Here is a 24,551-nt window from a genome sequence, read left to right as displayed (position 1 = left end):
TGAATGCTATTTTTTTACTATTTGAATTTTTTTCTCATAACCTATCTATGGATGAGCAAATTTATATTTAAATGCCACTAAGCAAAAATTTTGGTACAAAATAAACCGATTCGATCGGGGTTCAAATTATGGTGCCTTTTCTCTTCAGATGGTTACCTCATGCACTTTGTTATCGTATGGAGGGGCTTAATCAATCAAACCCTCATGGAGTGAAGGTAGGATTAGGAGCTATCGTTGTTTCACATTTCATGAAAATAATTCCCGATACTACTCAACATTGGTTTTTTTGCAACTTCTCTTATTCATGTTCCTTGTTTCAAACACTGAAGGAAAGGAGATCCTTTGCCACTTGAACCACTTGGGAAACTAGGACTGGAAAGTACCCGCTTGAAGAGTCTAAGGCTTTTGGAAAAACCTCGAGACTATATTGATTATGATTTTGACGAGGAATCTGAATTGTTTACGGTCAAATGGAATGAAAGCTCTTGCAATTGTGGCCAGAAACAAATAGCCAATTTACCATTTAAAAGAAAAGAAATAACTATTCCCCAGCTTCCGTCATTGGGGACTGCAATAAGCCCATAGGTGGAGTATATATCACGATAATACAAACGCGAATTATAGAATCAAAGTCAGAGGGAAATAGTGGTGGTGGTCATTGTTTACCACTTTGATGGATAGTGTGTTCATTTATATAAAGTCAATAGGAAGACTAGTGGGCTCAAAATATCTCCATTTTATTTCTCAAAGATCGTATGACGTGCTAACGTCAATCAAAGGTAGCCAATTCAGCTACGGCAATCACTAAGAAATAGATGCAAAAGGACCATCAAATCCGAAAAAAGAGAAGCCTTCTCGTAATTCTTTACTAGCAGACAGTAAAGAAGATAATGCAGGTCATATTATCGAGAAAAAGGTAACAAGGTGTAGGTAATGTAGTAGGCACAATGTATATTTTTGGGTAAATTGTAATGTGCCCTTATATTCAAATAATTTTCATTAATAAAAGGGATGTTTATAGTATGAAAGATTACTTAATAATTCTAAATACTAATTTATGCGTTTCTATGTTGTTATAAATAAAACAGTGGCAAAGAAAAAGATTTTTGTTTTCATGATATGTTAACTGAAGTACCCACATTCCGCCAAAGGTGCGAAAAAGCACGATTATTTTTCTGGCATAAATAAATTTTTTAGAGCCTAAAATGTTTCAACATTTCTTTTCTAGTATCTATTAAGACTAAATATGATGATAAATTTAAAATTTTCTACCGAATATTAACCTTGGCCGTTAATGTGTTAAGAGGGATTTAAGGAGGCACAATCCGACAGTTAACTTTTGGTCTACTCCCTTATGGCGGATGATTTTCTGAAAACAGTGATTGCTTCCTAACTACTGCGATTCGTGGAGTAGGAGCAAGCTGGTAAATAATTATGCGATCAATAAAAATTTTATTGCGAACTTATTTAAATACCTATTTATTTAATAGCAAGTAAGATTTAGTAGATCCATTGCTAGCTGAAAATTTGTCTTATGTGTTCCCTTTGTAACCAAGCAATCGGGACTTGCATAGTTTTCCCCAATCGGCCGGATTTGAGATCCAAATTATCGTTAAAAGGCAATAAAGAGTATTTGATAGACAAAAAAATAAATTTCAACTAAAATTCACGCTGTATTTACTCTTGTTGCTGTTTTTGAACAGAGACCCGCTGCAAAAATAAGTCGAAATTGAAGGCTTTGCGTTGACATGCAGCGAAAGTTAAGGGCATCACACGGAAAAAAAAGTTTGATAAGAACTATCGATTTCTGATGAAATTTATCAAACTTTTGGGTTCATATGGCACACTGAAAAATTCAGTAATAATTACCAAACCAGTTTGATAAATTCTATCAAACTGATTTGGTAATTGTTTCTGAAATGGTCACAGCAGTTTGATAAAAACCATCTAAATCGAAATGTTAATATAACCGACGAAGCGTGCACATGTGAAAGATTTTCAACCAGGGAAACACTATTCTGATAGAAAATCATAAGATTAAGAGCTTTACGTAAGTTCCTGCTAAAGAAATACAAACTAAAAATGGAAAAATAATACGCCTGCATGAATCATTGAACGTGGGTCCCCCGCGTGGTAGCAACGAACTCCAACAACTAGTCTGAATCGGTTGCCATAATAATTGATTACTCATACGCCATAATATATTGTTATTGTAAATAATCAATCTTTGTTTTATAAATGTGAATAAGGTGTGACTACAGCTTCCCTTTATAAGCTTAAGAGGAATCCTTGGTGCACGCAATTGCATTAAGTAGTTACTCCATATGAATATCTGGTGCAGAACAGCAAGTAAACTTTATTTGTAGGCTTTTTACATCGATATAGAGATGACTTAAACGTGCTGGGTCATATCCTTAGCATCGATTGTGTCTAGTAGGTTGACTTTTATCACATGTTATTAAACATGATCGCGAATGATTATACCTCAGGAATATCTATAATTGAAGTTTTAATGTGTCGAAATATACAAACATTTCCTTACAGCTTTAATATTCATGATAATACGCTATTCAATCATTGTCTTTGATGCACCGGCTTACGGATAACATTGCAATTTAAAGCAGGAACAAACAGAAAAATGAACGTAAACAAAATTAAAACGTTATCGCCATCACAAATAATGAAAACAAAATAATTTCTACCAACCTATCTTTTATGTGAGGCCGGTTTAAGAATCTTTCAACTGCAAATGTGCATTGGAATAAACAAAAGAGGGACGACAGACCGTTCGACAGATAAAAACGCTTATTAAATTTTATGGAACCAAATTTGCATAGCAATGTAGAGTTTCAAAGTTTTTACCAAACAAGCAATCTTCTTCGTAAAATTAATCATATCTTCGAAGAAAGTCACTAAACTCAGAATCGTATTAAATTAATTCAGTTATTTTTACCAAACTCTTTCGTACTATTGACCAGATTATGAAATATTAAAATGTTTGATGAATTATATCAAGAGATTTTGGTAAAATAAATCAAGTACCTAATAATTTACATTAAACTTTAGGTATATCTAGCAAAAATACTCCCTATCACACCAGTTTGATAGTTTTAATCAAATCTTTTTTTTCGTGCACACTTATAAATATTGAGTTAACTTTGCCAAAAGCATCATATTTCTCATACCATCCATATTTTTTACCCGTAATTTAATTTTAATACGTATTCACTCTCCTTAAAAGTCACCTACCTTTAATCTTTCAGTGGGCAGACTAATTGCTATATTTATAGGGTTGTTTACAAAGTTAAAAAATTGATACATCCAAAATTTTATGGCCATCCGAGAAAAACGGGTGATTCAATAAAACCCTATGGTAAGCCTGATTCAAGCACTTACGTTGAAAAATATCCCATTGACAATATAAATAAATTATTTAACTCCGTTCAATAGGTCACCAATCACATTCTTCTCTTATTTTTGTCCTTTGGGACACAAACAAAAACCCAGCGAGAAAATAGAGGTACTTGAGGGACGGGGCACTAAACACGATTTATATAGTTTTCACATACTAGTCTTTTTGAATATCCATGCTGCAATACACTTATTCCACTGAGCAAATGATGTAGGTGTGTAACGTAGATTAAAATATGCAATCAACTTACTTTAATTCAATCTTTCTAAACATACTTTCATTCAATTCAACCAAATCTCCGCAAACAATCCCCTTTATATGTTTCAACAGCACCTTGGCAACCCAAAACATTTACAGTTTGCAGTTTGACATTAAAACAGCAATTATTTTCGCCATATTTGCGTTTCATACCATGCATACACCGGTTTTCTATCCACTTCCTCAGTCTGCTATCAGTAAATACCGTCCCGTGACGTCATGTTACGGATCGGTATTTTTGGCCGTGTTTTCAAGCAGCCGGAGAATATTACATTTTAAAGACTCATAACTCAGTTAAAAACATAATTCACCTGCGAAATTTTCAGCCAGTACATTTGAGGTAGAGACCTTCTTAGTCTACTTATAAAAAATTGCGGATGTTCCCCATTGAAAAAGAAGAAAAAAATCTCGATAGATGCATGAAAATATTGGGGAAGCCTTGTATGCAGTTGAGTTTAGCCCAAGGAGCCAGAAATTTTGTTGCACTATGGAATGTGTACACCTTAGTCAGTAAAGGTCAAGAGAAATGGAAAAATGGAAGCGGCGACGAAGGGAATGGAGATTGCGTGAGTCACTCAAGATCAGCCTCGCACTCGCCTGCATAGAAAGTTTGATGGAGTACATGGAGCAGTGTGAATACGATTACATCGATATCATCGTCACTAAAAAGATTCGCGGCGCTTTTGTTTAGTATGACACATAATGGATAAATATCCGAATGTTATTTATTTACAAATGGCTCATTTTCGTGTTAGAGCAAAATTTTTACGTCAGAGACAAGTCCATCCTAATAAGTAAATGACGAGAGGGCGTGCAAACATTTTTAGCAAGAATATGTGTCCCGTCAGATAATAGAAAAGAGAAATTATTCACACCAAGTGGGTGACTAAAGTGTTTCAGTAAAATTCAAATATTCCTACAAAAGGCTAAGTTCTTTTGTGAATTCTTTCAGAATATCACAATTATTTGTCATTCATGTCAAATGTTCCCGCATTCATCGTTGTTTCGTCCATCCCCTTAAAAATGATAGATTTAAGCTCGGCAGAAGTAAAGAAAATGGTAAAAAAAAGGAAGGGGAATATGTGGATAGATGAAAAAAATACTTTTTCATTCCGCCAATTTTTCTTGCGTTTATTATGGGAAAGTGTGAATGTTACAGGCCAGCTTTCATGAATGGGGAACAACTTCCACTTAAAATAGTTGTTCAAAGAGAAGATTTCGTCGTGGTAAGGAATTGCTTTCATTAGAGCCAACAGTAATAAAGTACAGGAGGCCCATTTGTAAGGCCTATGAATGGCTGATAAGTGAGGAACCACTGGGATTGAATATTTGATGCGTTTTATTCACCAACTAAAACCTTGAGCCACGTGATTAATCATAACAAACAGCTCAAGAAGAAGGCGACCGATCAAAAAACGAATGAAAGTTTTTTTTTCTATTTTGCATAAGTACTACTCACAATCGGAAAAATTTTGAATGGGCACACTAGCAAACTAAATTGCATTCTGCCCTGTCAGACGTGATCTGATTACCCTAAAATAATGTAGTAATCTACGTCCGCAGAAGATTTTATCACCTGGTTGAGGCCAATGCTTTTTGCAGTTTATTTAAATTGCAATCTATAGGGAGGAATCTGTTTGTATTTCTCTAAAGGAATGAAAAATTCCCTGGTGAGTAGTGAAAGATGGGAATTGAAAATTCATTTGAACTACTTAGCGTAGATTGCGTTACTCATCTCTTTGATGTACCGTTGTGTTTCTCACAATCATTAACTTCTTTCCAAGACACTTCACTGGATTCCCTGATTGGTATCGAACTCTTTCAACCTAGTTTAAATTCCATGTCCTTTCTCTTGAGCTACAACTTTGTCGCGGTGGAAAGTCTTGCTAGTTTCTATGACCCCTAGAGCTGCACTGACGAGATTAATTCTAAATTATTCCCGGAAGGGCCACATAGGTCGAATGTTAGTAGTTAAACGAAAGGTAGTCCAGGTGATGGTGTTACGTAAAAGACACCGCACAGTGGTCCTAAATCGAAAAAATCTGGCCAAAGGTAGTTTTTTCGAATTCTTTCAAGGAATTTTTGGACCTTATATTCGGATTCTACAGGATGTAGTCTGCAAAATACACAAATAATTTGTACTTTTGTTCATCAGAGCGGCTGCAAGGATCCGTCACACATGGAGCATTCGCCGTAAAAATGATAGTTGCGTGAAATCGGTCGATTTTGAAGAAGTTCAGCGTCATGCAGGACGATCTTTACGGAATATATTGAGCCAAAAAATGTTTACCTAAACATGTAAACATTATCACATAGTGGGACATATTTTTTTCGTATTTATCTATGCTTACTATTTAATATACATTTGTTAACTTTTAGTGTTTTTTTACCCGAATTTTCAAATAAAAGGTACAATATCGTACAATAGATGTGAAGAGTACATGGATGATCTGTATGACGGAAGGAACAAGACTTAGAGATTGACGATTGAGGAAGAAAGTGAAGTGGAGGGGATAATCCTGGGCCGGAGATCTTAAATACGGAAATCGAGAGAGCACTTCGTGATGTGGGTGTTAGGAAAGCAGTGGACGTGGACAATACCTCTTGTGAGCACCTGAAGAATCTAGGGAAGGAGAGTACGAAAAGGTTATTACAATTAATTTTGAGTTATTCTGAGTTTAATGTACATGTGACAATTGATGGGAGAAAGGCACTGAAGCAAGCAGTAATGGACCGTAACACTTAAATGAATGAACTGATTTTGACAGCGCGGGACAGAATGGGGAATATGGTTGTAAAGGTTGCGGCGTGTGGGTTTGCGCGTCGGCGCTTCTGCTGTTTTCACCGAAGTATTTTTAAATTTTGTTAGAAATATGTGTGAAAATCATATTTTTGAGGAGTGAAGTTAATGGAGGGTATTAAAAACGAGGCAAGATTTTTTAAACTTGTACGCAGGATCTATGAGATAGGATATTAGCCGAAGGATTTCCTGTAGACAGTTCTAATTCCGCTACCGCATAAGAAAAAAGCTTTGGAATGCAGAGATTATAGGACTATTAGCCTAGCATCGCACGCGGCGAAAGAGGTACTGAAGATATTGGACAGACGAATGGAGGCGAGGGCAGACGAGTATTTGGGCGGAAATCAGTTGAGTTTTTGAAAAGAGAAGTCAACTCGTAACACAAAAGAAATAATGACGACCCTCGTGGAGAGGTACGAGGAATATGATCACAACGTGTATGCATGTTTCGTGGATTTTGAAAAAGCATTTGATGGGTGAAATGGGTAAATTTAATGCATTAACTCCAGGGAATAGGCAGATTGGAGGGATAGGCGACTCATTCGTAATCTGTATATGGCCCAGACTGCGCAAGAGAGATTCTGAATGGGAAAGCGATGGCCGAGGAATGAGACATGGTTCTTTATCATCGCTGCTTTTTAATGAATACTTTGTGAATGAGGTATGAAAGCGTAGGGTGAGTTGGAAGCTAGAATTAAAGTGGGAGGAATTGTGTTTAAATCGGTAAGATAAGCGGATGATCAGGCGTTGATTAGCCAGTCAGCGAGGAAACTGCAGGCTATAGTGGATGTTCTAGACGAGCGGTGCGAGAAGTATGGGATGAGGATTAATCGTAAGAAGACCAAGGTCATGCGGTGTTGTAAAGCATCGCAAGCGAGGAAGGTGAGACTCAAGATAAAAGTAGGTGGTGAAAAACTTGAGCTGACAGAGCAATTCAACTATTTAGGCAGCAAATTAGAGTTAATCTGCATTAATGCTTGCAACTTATTGTGAAAGACATCAGGAAGCGAACAGCATGAGCGAAGGAGGCGCTCATGAACAGGAAGGAGCTGATGGGAGTTTCGCTATGAAAGAATTTGAAGAAAAGGTTAGAGAAGTGTCTGGAGTGTAAGCTCTCAACGGTGCGGAAACGTCGACACTACTGTCGGCGTTAAAATGATGTGCCGCTGTACTTTGCAAATTTATATCTGGACTTCAGTGCATATCATAATAATAAATTATACGTCATTTGAAAGACGATTTTATTTCCAATTCTGATATATTTTTTGTTTATTGAAAAATTTTAAAATCAAGACACGCGAGTGTAAAGAATGACTCCGCGCACCATAAAATTAGCTGTTTTGTCAACTTCGTGAACTTTGTAGCTCAACCTAAGGAAAACTACTTTGTCTACAACATTCACCTTCCACAATAAGTTGCAAAAATTAATTCAAATTAATGAAATGGCTGTTGCGTATTTTTAGAACGCATATTTTGTTTTAAAATAACGAAAATGTTTAAACTCTATCTAGTCCTACATTTTACCCCGAAAGAAAAACAAAAATTGATAGAAACACTTCTTAATTAATTTGCAATGTTTCTATGATCTATATAATATAAAAATATTTATATTTTTGAATGTTAATAACTTTTATTAATGCCATGTTGCTAAAGGAGGCTGCGTGGGGCTAGTACCAGTGGTACCGGTTACCAGGAAGCAAAGTTTCGCGTGCAAGACGTGGCAACGCAGCATTCATCCTATCCGGCGTATTTTTAAGATGTCCATATATAATATGCACAACATAAAACTCATGTATTTTAGGATCATAGAAAAATTGAAAATAAATTAAAAAGTGATTCTATCAATTTTATTTTTTCTTTCGGGGTAAAATTTAGGACTAGATAGAGTTTTACCATTATCGTTATATTACAACAAAATATGAATTATAAAAATACGCAACAGCCATTTTAATAATCTGCATTAATGCTTGCAACTTATTGTGAAAGATGAATGTTGTAGAATTGATAGTTTTCCCTAGGTTGAGTTACAAAGTTCACGAAGTTGACAAAACGGCTATTTTTATGGTGCGCGGAGTCATTTATTGGATTTTTCATAAAACAAAAAATAATTGTGAATTGAGAATAATATTTCCTTTAAAATGACGTATCATTTACGTATTATTATGGCATGCACTAAGGTCTAGTTATAAGTTTATGAAGTACAGCGGCACATCATTTTGACGCCGGCAGTAAGGATGGAGGACGAGAGAAGACTAGAGTCATTCGAGATGTGGGTATGGAGAAGAATGGAGAAGGTGAAGTGGACAGTGAGGCGGATGAACGATTAAGTGATGGGAATGGTGGGTGAGGAGAGGTAGCTTCTAGATGTGATACGGAGGAGACAATAGGTATGGATTGAGGGGGTAGGGTGCCTTTACAGTTTGGTAAAGTTAGTTCAGTTATGGCAGGCTTAGGTACACAAGTATCCAGGATTAATCTTAGTGGGGGTGACAAATGCTATTGATTTTATTATTTGCTATTATTTTGAAGTATTAAGCTTAGATATTACGTATATTTCCAAAAATATGACTAATATTAATCATAAATTGGATCACAATCACTGAGGAGCTTAGATAAGCATAACACATACCCGTAAATGGTATCACAAGCTAAATACAGCGTTAGAGCTCCTAGTTGGTGTCTACGGTCGTTTAAATTCCAATTCATATCTAATAATTTTACCGCCATGATTTTCTCAGTTGAAGCCATTAAGATAATATGACTAGGATCATCTGTTTGAGCAATAGTTATCATAAATAAATATTCCTGATAACATTCCACGTTACTCATGTACACTGAGTGTGTGTAATTTGTTATTTTTTCATATATTCTAAGTAAGGAAATAAACTTAAGAGGTCATAATAATGCATGGGCAAGGGCTATCACTACATGCATGATTATCGACTTTATGGTTGCCACATTAACTCAAAAGCCATTTATAGTTAAGAAGAATAGTTTAGGAAATAAAATTGCGTGAAAATGCACAAAAAATCATAATTTTGTGCGTTTGGCTTGAAATCATTAGATGTTATGCTCTGGGGCTGATTTTTTGAAGCCGACGCTCTTTGCTTTTCATTTGTTTTCGTAACGCAGAGCTGTGAAGGGCAAAATTTGCTGGCGGGACGGGAGCTCTCGTAGCGTCGACGCAATGCAGAGATGTGAAGGTACCCTACTTAGCGGGGAGGGAATACTGAAAATGGTGTTAAAGGGTAGATTTTTATGTAAACGAGGGAGAGGAAGGGAATGAACTGGAATTTTAGATGGATTGATAGGGAGTAGCCCTTTAAAGTGAATTGAAGAAGGCAGTTCTGGAAGGAAAGGGCTCCTTCCAGCAGTGCCTTCTTGAAAGGCTCCCAGATTACTTCTGTAGTACTCCCTGGAAAAAAAACTTAATAGAATACTATATTCTAACTTTTATCTCATAACATCGTTACCTTGATACTAATATTAGAGGATGAATTGATGACGTTGGTCAATGTCTGGATGTCAGCTTCGCTGTTCCCTCTACAAAAGTGGACTGGATTTGAAACCCTTCCCTGGGCGTAGTGCTCAAGACTTGGCCACCGGACGACCATCTGCTCGATCGAGGATGACAGAAGGAGATAGTTCACAACCACCATTTTCCCACAAATGTCATATAAAAATTTCTCCATACGACCCACCCCCTCCTCAGTGATCCTGGAATTATGAAAAAAATACAAAAGCTTTAGTATGTAGAACAGACCTCCTCTCCATCACTCTTTACACTCATGGTTTTTAGTTCAATTAAGATTAGCTCAATTTAACTACAGCTCAAAGTCTTCCCTCCGGGAATAACTGCCAATGCGGCTTACTCAAATCATACAATACTTGATAAAACGTAAACTCACCACAAGGACACAAAAAAGTACTCTCGTTTCAGCCAAATTGACATCATTGTTTGCCTAATAAAAACATTACATTTCCTGTAAAGTTTGTCCTGCTATGGAGAACTAATACCCCAAATGGAAAATCCAAAAACCAGACGACTTTGAACACTTATATTTTTACATCAAAATCAGTAACAATAATTAGTACGAGCAAAGGGTCTAGCAGTAAGATAGAGAAAAGTTCCCCCAGATATTTTGAACAAAAAAAAACTTAAATATACATATAGTTTCCACTACCTTAAATTAAAATCTTAATTTTTTCACATTTTTAAAATTTTGGAACACGGTCAAAAGCACGAATAATTGCTTTGCGTCATTTAAATCCATGTATTCCAGGATAATATTTGATTTGATTGTATAGAGCAACGATTGTTTATCAGTTTCTAATATTTTTGATTAAGAATAAACATTAACATAAACAATGCCGATCACACTTTTATTAATCGTAATTACTGTTTATAACCATACTGTTAAAATTGAATTTCCAAATTACTGCGCGAATAGGACAGAAGCAGTGATAATAGGAATATCGTATTTTCGATTACACATAAAGGCCGTTTTACCCGAGGCAAATCATTGCGCAGGCTAGTATTGAAAACATTTGTTGAAATCGCGTAAAACCGTGCCAGCAATTAGAGCAGGGGCTATAATGTAATATCAAAACTGTGCATTCTCTCGTTCGTTGTAGCAATTCACCGCTTCACATTAAGCAATTTTGACTGCGCCTTCGTACACATGTAAGATTGCGCAATGATGTTCTCCGAGTAAAAATGCGTTAGTGTAACTAGTACAGCATTTACGGCACAAAATGTCATTTAACAAGACCATATGCTTAATTTCTTTCGAAATTACTTCATAAAGTAAGCTGTGTCAAGCAGCTTTTTGTACCCGATTATTTCCATACAAGGAATGCCAAGCTTTACAAATTGTATCTATATCCTGCCCCCTTGTAGACCTCATTGTCTATTAGAACAGATATATTGGCCATAATATAATGCTCTATCGATTAAGTTAAATACAGTCCACCATTGAAACACCAAGAAATAGAATGGGTATGCAATTTGAAAATGAAAATATATCTTACAGTAGCTATTCTTTATCGATAAATGATTTTTTTATATTACATTTTAAAAATAATTTTACACAATATCTCCATTATATAATACCATTCATCAAATAGGGGAATATTTTAATCGAAAAATCTCTCTATATATATCATTACTGTAAAAGCTTTATTATACAATCGTTAACATCACAGTCTCTAACCCTGTCAGTTGTTTACTATAGAAAATCATATATCTTCGCGTTCCTCAACTCGTAAATGGAACCCTCTATAACTCAACTTTGTGTGGCATAGGGGTGCTGCCAGGTTCCTTTGGAACACAATAATTGCACATTTCTCAAGTTCAAATGCCACCAACGCTCCTTCCTAATATGGTGTCTGTGGTACCTTTTCCGTAACGGCGAATATCAGGTGTCAACGGAAGATCCTTCAACTTCCCCACTTATTTCCGCTGAATTGGACAATCATTTACAATTTAAACGCATGTAGACTTTTATATACAGCGGAACATTGATGGAAATTATAATACTCATGGAAACCAGCCTCTCATTTAGCAATTTATCCGAATAATTTTCTCTCTCGGTGCTGCTCCGTAATATTCTTGACTATATTTCTGCGTTCTCCGAACATTATTGGACGCATAACACGTATATTGGTTACTAGCTCTCGCCTGTCCATCCGCCAACAATTTGGACAAAGGGTTTATAATTCTCCATAATACGCAAACGTTTCCTCGTCACCTATGTGGTAGTGCTCGAAGCGCGTTTTTAAGCGTAGTTTTCCCAGTAGTTCTTCCCCACGGTCTGTTTTACTCGTAAATCAACTTTATTGAGCTTCTTCTTATTTATTTCTTCTTCCAGCGTTATCTTCTTTTCTATATTCCCGTGAGTCTGTGTAAATTGTTGTAACAGCGATACATTATCAGTTTTGTCATTGATGACGGTATCTTCTTCTGTTGAAAGTTCAACGTGTGAACACGACTGGGCTTGACTAATAATTCATGCCGTTTAACTTAATACGACCACTTTTTGCAACTAAATTTTGAACCACACCCTTTCTTGCAGTTGCAAACAGTAGAACAAAGGCGTTAAGGAGACGGGCGTAGAGTATGAATTGGCTACGGTACATTGTGAATTAACTTCCAACCCCATTTTTTTGGATCCAGTTTACTGCCAATTCAAACTTGAACCTGGCCATACGATCGATAGAAATATCGACGAGCAGGAGCTGAGACAAGACAATAGCGGTTGAAAGAAGACAAGCCAATTGCATACGTTTTTATCACGTCATTGTTTAGCAAAGGATAAGTGCTGGTGATTTTTGCTGGAATTCCATATACTGAAAGAAGAAAGCGAATTCTGTGAGCGATTGGAGCATTAAAAATTTGTATGAGACGTTCTGAGGCAAACTGCCGATGAAAAAAACTGCAACATCCTATTGTAGCTGGGGCATGAAAGACCGAGGACTAATAGCAGTCATAACACCAGAACAAATGTTTGTACATACTGATTTTATGTTCTAAATTTAACCGTTTTTCTTTTAAAAATTTGCTCTAAACATGTGTCAATGACTACGGAATAATATTTTTTATATTTACAAATATGCGACCCGGTGGATGATAATGAGAACTACCGATGGCCAACGATTGAATATCATCTCGAATGATTGCTGCCGTAGCTTTCAGGGCCTAAAGTAACCCTTTTATTTTATTTAATTGATCATGAATATTTTCAATTAAGCATATAAATGTAACTTTTCTGGGTTTCTGAGTGATAATAACCTTATTACAATATTTAATATTAATCGCAGTTTAACACTTCTATTATCAAGAAATGAACTTCTGCAAATATTTTATAAGTCTTCCAGTGTAGTCGTACAGACGATATTACTCTCGATGTGGGCAAATATTTCTTCCATGGACAGATTCAATGCTTCATTTCGGGGACGACCAGTTTTACTTCCAGTGGGCGGTTTAAAAAAAAGAAATTGCAATCATGACGATAACTAGCCTCAGAAGCTACGAAATTATGTTTAAACCGTATGCGAGAGATAATTATTTTTAAATTATTTTCGGAACGAATTATTATGAGCTTCAAACAGAACCGATTCTTCGAATGAAAGTATAGTAACTTTACAAATTCTAAGCCCATATTTTTCAGCTCGTTTGCTCTCTTATCCTTATTCCGTTCATCGCCGCAAAACAAGGATTGATATTTAAAACAAAAAGCTGATTCATTTACGTGTGCTCTTGTACAAGGAGGACATACTTTCGATGTACTTCCTTCATTCTCTTCATGATGCCTTTCCACTGAAGCAATAGTACTACTTCAAGTGTAGTTTTTCAGACTTTGCACATGTTTTGCCACTGATTTTTTTTTTTTTTTTTTTTTTTGTAGTTAATAAATTCATAACTTCTCTTAGCACTTGCGTCAATCAACGTCTTTGAACCACGATCAACAGTAGCAATTTTGCATGCAGGCCAAGGTTATTTTACAGATGAAGCAATGTGCAAAATTTGCTAACGTCTAAATATAGCTCAAACTTGAAGTTGCAATTCTAGCAATGACCACATGTTTTTACTAAGAGGGAATATGTAAAACTTAACCCTCTGCCCTGATTGTTTGCGGATGAACAAGAGAGAGATAGTAACAAATATGCGTGTTACGCGTCCAATAATGTTCGGAGAGCGCAACAATATAGTCATGCATATTACGGAGAATACAGCTCCGGCAAACTTTCGAATGACTTTTTCTTAGAAACGGCAAATCTTAGTCAGATAAAAAATTACGATGATAATTTTGTAGATAATTTTCTGATGTACAATTTTTATGTGAGAAATTTTTATCATAACACTAACCGTCTGGCCAAAAAATGCAAAAAGCCCATTTTTATGACCTTTGACCTTGAATAATTTTTTTGCACTCACAGGATCGATGGAATATCCAGTGTTTCATTAGAATGGTATTCCTAACGTTCATGCAAATTTTCAGCTTATTGGGAATTTATGCAAGAGTACCGCTATATTTTGGGCTAATTTGATCGGGCTAATTGGGAAGTTGGCTCAAATGTAGGCGATAACTACATGATTAATTAGAGTCAGGAGATATGAAAAAAAATATTTTCGGCAGACGCTGTATTTCTCGAAGCTTGAAGGTGAACCTAACCTTTCGTCAGGCGCAATGTTGGAATTGCTGGATTCAGGCTCAATGTGCCTAATACGCACAGATGTAAAATAACTTAACGGGCCCTTAGTACGGCTTTCAATGGAGAAGGCATGATTATGAGAGGCAGACTACAAAGTGTTAAAAATGTGATTTGGTTACATAAAATCGCTTGCTATCCAGTGAGTTATGTATCATATTAGTTCCTATACTGTCATTAACACTTAATTATTTTTCATTATGAGAATCATCATCTCATGCTGAAGACGGCAGTGGCGCAGCGAGGGGGGTGTTTGGAGTTAAAACCCACCCCAGAGCTCAGAAAAATATTTAAGTTTTATCCATTTTACTTAATTGGATCGATATTACTAATAGAATAGTGTAAGGATTAATAAAACATCCCTCAGAAAGCCTTAAAACTCACCATTTTGAACCGGTTATCTTAAAATTCCGCAATTTAATAATCTCGCACGCACCGCTTATCCTAGTGGGTAATCCATACCACCACACACTATGGTATTGTTTGCACCTTAACCCCTCCTGCCTTAATTTCTGGCTGCGCCCCTGGGAGGAGGCATGACAAGCTCACACAAGGAAGGCACGATAAGATGTATTTGAAATGGTTTCCATAGATCTGTCACATTTCAATACTGCTTTAATTATCAAAAGACTACAGATTCTTGAATTAAAAATTGTGGTTCTGGATATAAGAAATTGATCGTTTGCATTATTTTAAATAAATCTTGAAGAAATAAAAAATATTGCAATTAAAAATAAATTTTATAAAGAACTTTAAACGGGACCTGAAGACTTGGAATACCGGAGAAACTGTCGTCACAAAGAAAATCCACGCGATGAAACCCAGAAACATGAAGACACAATCCGTTCCATGTTCATTAGATTCATGTTAATTACAGAGATTTCACATTTTTATTTGACTGGTTTTTGAGAATAATCCCTAAATTGAAATTCATGGCGCTAGTAACCCTTACTTCGAATTATTCATTCCATAGCCAAGATTTATCCACGCACGAGTGATAAAACTTTGGTACCAGCGTCCAAGCATTGAGTGAGTATATATTTATAGAGGGCTCACCGCACGTACAAAAATCGTATACAGTTTTGGTGTAGTTCTGGAACAATTAATCAGATGGCGAGATAGATTTGCCGGCAGACTGTCCTTAGTATTAAGTTGAAACTTGTAGGAAACGTATATTATACATGTTTTTCAATACTGGTAATCTGTAATTTGTTCATAACTTAGTTTCAACGTTGTTGTGTGTGTTCAAATAACAAAACTTTTGGAACAAAAATCTGAAATTTTGCTGAGTTAAAATCAATCGCCTGTTGACTTTCCTACCTTACAATATAGGTCCATTCATGCTGGTATAAAATTTTTATAAAACTATAAATTTGTTTTTAGTGAAAAAATTGTAACTTTATCTCGATTACAACGAAAGTTATGAATTTTTAATGGCTACACCTCGTCAGGCTTTCCTTACTGGCCTGAGTCTGCGCTGAGAGCTCCCAACTCCCAAGGAGACGGTTTTTCCAGTAAGGCCGCTTTACACGGTGAATGATCATTCGAAAGACCTTTCGAATGATCATTCGAATGACCACCATTCGCCGTGTATGACGGAAATTTACTGCATTCGAATGATCATTAGAATGTAATTTCAAGCCTGTTTTCATTTGCTTTGAAGAAATGTTCATGATTAATATTTGTCACCTGACCTAATTTTTTTTCTTCCCAGAAATTTTCTTGCCGTTAATGCATCCACTTTTTGCCAAGAGTCTCTTAAGGAGATATCCAGCGAAGTAAACGATGGATTCTTCCGACAAAAGAACACCGGCGATATTATGTCTCAAATTTGAAAATGTTCCAGTTCCGTATTGCAGAGGGCTGTAGTAATTCGTCAAAGGAATCATTCTGTCTCGCATACTATTACACTGCTAGATGTAAAACTCCTCTAACATTCCTCCATTCGATGTTCGAGCATATCTTCCCTCACAATAGGGAAGTGCACTAATTTTTTTTATTGCTGAATTTGAAAGTTTAGCCTAAAAAAGAAACATTAGTATAGTCACTGTTATTATCTGCATCTGGGTTATGCACTTTAAAACGTTTTGAAAGTCGGAAATTTTCATGTTGCGCTGAAACACAGTGCCTCCATCTTGATTGAGATGTGACGTCACAAGGCAGTAGTAACCAGTGGAGTATCGCTCTTAAGGAGAAAGAATAATTTTTAACTGAAATGAGAATATAAAATCTTAATCTTATATTTTTCGTGGAATAAGGAAGTATTACTTTTCCTTTTTAGCTGCGAAAGCTAAGAGAATTGCTGTCCAAGGATGAGCGGGCGAGGCATTGCGAGGGCCAGCGTAGTAAAGTGAATCTTCCGAGGTATTTCTACAAATTTTAATCATTGTTGCTGTTCTATGCAGCACAATATTTTTATTATTACTGCTGTTTCTTGTTTTTATATATATTTTTATCATTCGGTGGAGGAAGACGTGAAATGGGAGCTGGAAACTTTTTAAAATACGCGAAAATTTGCGAAAAAATGGCAAAATTGATAATTCTTAATGCGTTTTTACACAATTTTCGGAGACTTATTCCCCCCAAATCTACCTCCTTACCATATATATATTTTAGAATTTTGCACCCCTCAAAACCCTTAGAAAAAATTTAAATGCTAAAATAATCGTTTTAATTCCTCCAAATGACTGAAAAGTGATAAAAATTGGAGGGGGAAGCTCCCCCGAAAATGGTGGGTGGTGGGGAAAAACGGAGTTCATTTTCGGATTTAGGAGGCCATTTTACAGTAGAAGCGGCAGGAATGGTGTCAGGGCCGATAATCATGCCGTCCAGTGTTATTTTGTTAGTATTGTGATAACGTTGTAAGTAATATATGTTATGCATTACCAATAGCCAATACTTTTAATTCACCGCCTTGCTGGCTAAACAAGTCCCGCATTTAAAATACGCTCTCCCTCCGTGGCACACCCGCTATTCGTTGTTGCCCCTAGGTATCTGTATACCTCTTCATAACCAAGAAAAATCTTCCTCAACACATTTCAATTGATACAGCGGGATGCCTCGACGATACTTCCTACCACAGAGTTGTGCTCCTACTACGCCTATGCTATTGTCAGAACACTAACCTCGCTGCGTCGGCCATATTGTCAGCGCCTGCAGCGCCGCCATCGGTGATTTGAGTCTCGAATTCCGTCGCCTTTAGCGCGGCGAGAGTTTCCGGGAATCGGTGGAGTTTGCTTCCTAAAAATGTCGGCTATTACGGAAAACATGAATTAAAAAAAGAATTATAAATGATTTTTTGTTCCAAATTTCATCTCGACGTCGAAACAAAAGCCTGGAGAAGATATTCATTCCCGTGCCTTACGCACAAGCCATACGGAATAAATGGTTCAAGGCTGCTCCTGACTCTTACCTATCGATGATATTCTGTTTTAAAGATCATTTGAAGGTATTGTAAGATCAAATTGATATTTATATTAAAATAGTTTATTTAATAGGTACCTCAGTCACATCAGAAAATGTGTTGGGTCATCTTCCGCGTAGACCTACGTAATTTATAAATTGAAAGTAGTTTGGTTAAAGAATTATGGCGCGACTGTTATTTTACACGACCGGGCAAAATGCGTACTTTGCCCATGATATGTGCATATATGATAACAAACTATTTTTGTTAAATTTAATCTTTATTTGTTGGAAGTAGTGCATTTATAGGTGATACAGATATAAAGGTACACGGCAGGTCGCGCGGCGTAATTTATACTCCACTGGTGACGGGTTCATCTTGCTGATCTAAAAAATTAGCTACAATACCTCGAACTTCGAAAATTCGTAATATAGGCAGTCAAAGTACATTGTAGGAATACACGAGACCATTCTAGCCCAGAATGTACGTACAATGTTGAAATCCTTGGTTTTCAAAGATTTACGTATTTTATACGCCAGCGCGTCCGGTCCAGGGTTATCAACTTTTATTTCATCCTATTTGTTAATTGAAATTATACTTCGGAAGGGTTCTTTTAGCACTTCCCCTGAGGTAAACTGGTAGGTACTTAGTGCAAGGTACTGAGGTTGGTACTGAGTAAGTTAACTCCCTTTGGAGTAATGTGAATTACAAGTGTTCGAGACATATGGCATTTTATATTCGTTTTGTGTTCTTATTAATAATGTCTCTATGCATATTGTTGCTTGCCGCGAGCCTTTAATGGTATGTGCTCTTGCAAGAGTGGTTTTCATTTTTAATGTGGAGGTTGGTTAGTATAAGCAAAGAAAAAATTAACATTTTAGCGCACTCCAACCCTTGTAGTCGTATCTCCGCGTTTGTAATGACACTGCTAAAATACCTAATCGCCATTATGATGATAAAAAAATTGTCTCATGTCAATGATTGCTGCAATTAAAATTAATGATAAACTTGACGCTGTATGATCACAATGAAGGCAAAAAAATATAATGCCATGCCGAAGTCTTGATCCTAGATCCTCAGGGTGGGAATCGTACACACTACCACTACCCAAACAGACCCATCGGGATTACGAAGATATTTTGGATTTATATATATCACTTGTGAAAAGTACCGCATGAAAATTAATTTATTACAGCCTAACTAAGGCCATAATTGAAAAAGACGGAGCAAGGTACGTGGTCTCCCCTTGTTAGCCTTAACGCCTCGCATTTCTATGGAGCGTTGAACCTATCCTCCTTTTTCAAAGATTCAGTGCCCCGAAATACACCAAAGTTTGGTATACCAGTTCTAAATCGTTGGAATTTTCCTTCTCCCAACCAAGATGAACTTTTCTTGAACCCATCCTGGACAGCGAACCATTGCAACAACTAGCCAGAACGGAAATAAGGCTAACATCCCATGATTCTAGTTGCTAACGGCGAACGTTCCGGCCGGCGTGAATACATACGCAACGAATAAGTCTTGCAGCAAACGTCTGAAATAGGTTTATTAGTTTGACTCAGTTCTTACAAAAAAAGTTTTGGTATTATAAACGGCATTGTGCCAAAATATACCCAGCGAAAAATAAATACCATCATCTATTTATTAAAGATTCAATGCGCTATTCGCACCACTCTTTCCAAACTTTAAGTTGACACGTAAATGAATATTAATATATTACGCAATTTTGAAGTCATTTCCTCAAAAGAGAAGCAGCCACATATGTATTCTGAAGATATTTTATGACAGCAAAAAACGGATACCCTCAAATTCAGTAATTTTTCTATGCAATAGTAGTGGTAGAACTTAACGTCGTAGAAGCTGCCTTCTGCTACTGCCTTGTGACGTCACGGCCAATATTCAACATGGACACCCGTTTTAGCGGCCTTTGAATTTTTCCAAATTTCGGACGGTCATCTCGAATCAAGTATTCACTATTTGGGTTTAAACTGTGGTTTTACGACATTATGTTATTCTGAACTCTAATTTAAAAAATGTCTTTGGTGCATTTGAAACACTAGTGTTCTTCCCTATTTCATCAAAATCTGTGGTGGTCGAGTGAATACTTCTGTGACCCTATCTAACTGTAAGTCTATTGGCTTAGTTTGCGAATATATATTTAAAGAGCCCGGCCCTGCCTGAAAATTCCCCCTCTCTCCTGCTTGACTTTTGGACCGTAATCTTTGAAGTGCATGAGACAGTTTAAACACTTATTCACAGCTGCATGTTGTAAAACTGTTTTCAGTAGTAATGTGGAAAGCCAAGGAGAGAGAAGAGCAAAGGAATCGGGGAAGACGTAGTTCACCGGGCGAGAAAGAAATCTCTCCTATAGGACCCAGGCTATTTTACCGATTATGCTTGCTGGAAGGAGTGAGACTATTTGCTCAGCCCAATGTAAACATCGTCTTCCCTTCATTCGATGCTTGGGACACTAATGGAGAGTTAGGAAGAGGGGAGGGCGGGAAGGAAAGGTGAGACCCAAGGGACACGTTAAGACCTTGAACGCCGACTCTGTCGCCTCTTGCTCGCCACTCCGGTGCCATTTATCTGCTGTTTGAGAACTAAAGCTGACCATACGATTTCCTCCTATGCCGTGAGCCCTCTAGAACATACTTACTATATGGTCGAAGTAAATGGAACTCATTTTCAAGGCAAAATATTTTATACATACTGTCTTCAAAGAGTTTCCCTGGTTCCTATTGCGAGTAAATTTTTACCTATCTACGTATTACATCAATTGGAAGTATTCAAGCGCTAAAGGTCACCATTGCTCTTTTTACATTTGTTGCTGTCCAATAGTCTATTATTATTACAATGTTTTTCTTTAATTACTTTCGTGTCTGTCTATCCGTTTGTTACGGTGGAATTTTGTAACTCAATTTTAACACACTTAACGACTATCTAGAGCTTAGAAACTTTATATCTATCTCAGATCTAGTTGACAATGCATATTTATATGCTTTCTGTCGTGATTCTGGCTAGATTTAAAAAATATTTACATAATTAATTTTGTAAGGAAAATGAATTCCACATTTTTCCACCGGTGCTATGCAATCACATTTCAGCGAATTTGTTGTGTGACATGTTGAATGTTGTGCAACATATGAGCGCATTAAAAAAAACTTATAAAACAATTTAAAAATGTCAGTAAATTTTATTCACATTTTAAAATAAAACAGTGTCTATTGATTCAATAAAAACTATTTAATTGTATTATTAGTATATTTAAATTATTTTAGCTAAAACAATGGAAATAATATAAAACGTTGGGTGCATGTATCAATACATTTGTTTGTGGGTAGTAGAATTTTGGAAAGTAAGAAAGAGATTTTGTCCTTATCACCTGAATGGTTGATGGGCTACACGAATAGGACGAAGTTTTTTATTTAACACGTAATAACAAGGACAGGAGGTTGAATTTATGTCATTATTTTTTGTTGGAATGTTGAAATTCTCAAAAAAGTCACTTTTGATCACTCATTATCCCCTATTCCTCTTTCCCTCTGAGACCGATGGGTGAGTTAGGCTTTCTCCTCCTAACTCACCCTCCCCTCATTTTCAGTCTCCTTCTCTTAGCGTATTTAGGGGCCAAGAGCTTTCAAACAAGCCGTATAAACTGGGATACGACTTCTAGATACATGTGAACTTTATATTACCTGGACTATTCTACTAAACAAACTTAAATTTGGCTGATGGCCGATGCCATTATGATCGTATCACTTTTAGTTTCGTTTGACGGCTCGTCCCTTTCCTTTTATTCATTCACGGCCTCAATAGATTCCCTCTTTCCACTGCTTCCTTTGCTTTCCCCCACCACGATATCATTCGGTTTTTTCTTCCTTATTTAGACCTTATGCCCTCGAGAAATTGTTGTCGCACAAAGAATGATTTATTGAAAGAAATAGCTCCATAATCCAAGGCACAAAAAAAATAAAAATTTAATTATACTGAAATTGATTGTGCCTTCTCCAATGTTTTATTATTTGTTCATTATTTTGCCCTTTACATGAATTTTAACAATAATTGTCATTAAAACAAGAAAATAAAAAATTGAAAGAGCATGCAGATTTCATAAGGTTAATACCTGAACATTAACACTTGCGTTTTTTTTAGATTTTCAGGGAAACGTATTTCCCGTTAGTTTTAGAAACACTTCCATTCTCTGCTAACTTTGAGGCATACCACCCATGCATCAACATATCACTGAATTCTGGCGAAGATCCTTTAGAAATGCAGCCAATTGAATTGCAGGTCTCATTGCATTACTTATTTGGGAGCAATTTGAACATCCTCCGTGCAGGTCAGAAGATAGTAGGAGATCATCGCCTCGATGACGATCAAGCAGAGAGTTCTGCATTCAATATTTATGTTTTTACGCTTTCGTCGTCAAGAAATAAGCGAATAAATTTAGCAAACACTTAAATTCGATAGTAAAAACTTCGCAGGTACCTCAAAAATATTGGTTTTAATCTTTGGAAAGAGAGAAATTCATACAACTTGCTCAAAAAGTGCAAAATGGTGGGCGATAAAAATTAAAGGAACTTGAAGCAAGAGGAAATTACGCTGTGCAACGCTAAAAAAAGAAATCCATGCGCAATGCACTGTATAATTTCAAGAAAAAAGTGCTCGGTGTATAATTCGAAGACAATCCGAAATATTTTTGGTCACATGCGAGAGGGCCCTGGGGATAACCTTCAACAGTAGACTTGCTATTTGATAAAGATGATAAACTTGCCACCAAAACTGTGGACATAGCTAACACGTTTAACTTTTTGAAAGTGTTTACTGTGTCGGCAACGGTTTCCAGCATTTTTTTGTTTTTCTAAATTATTTCAAGGTTCTTTTCCGTTTACAAGATATTCTGAATTTCCTCTCTCGTGTGTTTGTTTTGTTATTTTAAATTTATCTGTTATTTTTGTAATATGTCAAATTCGATGTGTTTTGAGTTATCATTTTTTGAGTGATTCGAAAGAGCGCGGTGACCACGCGATGAAGTGAAGTGAAAAAGGTGACGCTGAAGTATTACGGTGCAAAACAAAATATGTGGCGCTGAAGTAGTGAATCACGTGTTTCTCTTCCCCCTTCCTACGCCGGAGAGAGGCTGGTAGAAGCTGGAAGGATTCTTGGTGAAGCTGAGACGCCGTTGACTTTAGGAGGCGTGGAGTCAAATCAAGAAAGACGGGTCATGTTGCACGGTCACCCAGCACATGGCTAAGTCATTTTCGTTCTTACACGAGCCTAATACTTGGGTTCCATTGAGAAGCGCTGAAGGATGGTAGGCCAAACTATCGGCCTACCAGCTCCACTGCCATACAGCCCACGCTCGAAAGCCGGACGATGCCCATGAGTTTAACTTATCTTTGACGCGGCCGGCGGCAAACCAGTGCATCTTCGACGCGACCCACAATCACATCTTTGCCTGCGGCACCGATCCGTGAAGTAAGAACGGATGTTTTACTTCCAGCCAACGATTCCCCGAGTCCCCCCTCATTTTCTATCAGCGATCTACTTTGACAAGTCAAAAAGGAAAGACTGAACTCCCGTTTCGCCACGCTTTTGAGAGAATGGGGAACTTGCATGAATTTTTTTTATTTCACAGGCGGACAGAAAATTATTTTCTGAGTACAACAAAGAAAACCGCATGTAAATCTGAGTTTTCCTTCGCGAGATATTTAATGATAAATATAACGAATTTTAAAGCGCGGGAAAAACTCCCTCACCCCCCAAGCCACTGCCGACGAAGCCTCGATGACGTCAAAGGTGCCTAAACATCACGCGAAGCTATTGTTGTGATTGTTTGTAATAGTTGCCAGCAGTTGTGAGAGCTTCGTTTGTTAGACGTGTTCATTATTTTATATTTAAAGATAAATATCCGACGATAGAGCCTTGGAAGCCCTCATATTTTGCATTATTTATAATATTAATGTCTGAGTAAGGGCATAGGAGTAGTTAAACCAAATATTTTATAATGGATACCTATATAACATCGTTTATGAGTCTGAGCCACGGCCATTGGAAGGGGGTACGTTAATTGTAATTTGATGTTATCGACGGCATATCATTCATTTAAGTATGTAATTAGAACGATTTTGATGTTTACTAATGTCCGCTTAGCTTTTATATACAATAACTTCATCCGTTTATTTGTAGGTACCGGAGAATTCGTCGTTTAGGACTGTCTGTGCTTGTATTATGGGGTGAATTCCAGTCAATGCAACTTTTGCTCGCTGATTGGAGACATCTAGGAACATTTTTGTGCCAAAATAGTGTTATTTTCAACGTGACATCTCCCGTTAAGCTACTGCTAATAATCACAGTGCCTGTGGTTGTAATGCACAAAGTTTGACAAGGTTGAAAAATATCGGCCAAGAGTTATCTGTGTTCCATCGTGAGTGAATTGTAAAAAGTGCTATTACGCTATCGATACA

General features: G+C 36.7%; 1 protein-coding gene across 1 annotated transcript in view; it reads right to left on the bottom strand.

Moving 5' to 3' along the window:
* The window catches only part of LOC124170031, a 95,546-nt gene that overhangs the window by 40,188 nt on the left and 30,807 nt on the right, over positions 1–24,551 (bottom strand). Inside the window, exon 5 of the mRNA XM_046548716.1 lies at positions 9,944–10,187. Coding sequence (XP_046404672.1) covers positions 9,944–10,187 — 244 coding nt within the window. The remainder of the gene's footprint in view (positions 1–9,943; positions 10,188–24,551) is intronic.

This window comes from Ischnura elegans, chromosome 13 (assembly GCF_921293095.1).
Source record: "Ischnura elegans chromosome 13, ioIscEleg1.1, whole genome shotgun sequence".
In the NCBI taxonomy this organism is placed as follows: Eukaryota; Metazoa; Arthropoda; class Insecta; order Odonata; family Coenagrionidae; genus Ischnura; species Ischnura elegans.
Note: the sequence above shows the minus strand (reverse complement) of the source record. Positions and strands in the feature narration are given on the sequence as shown.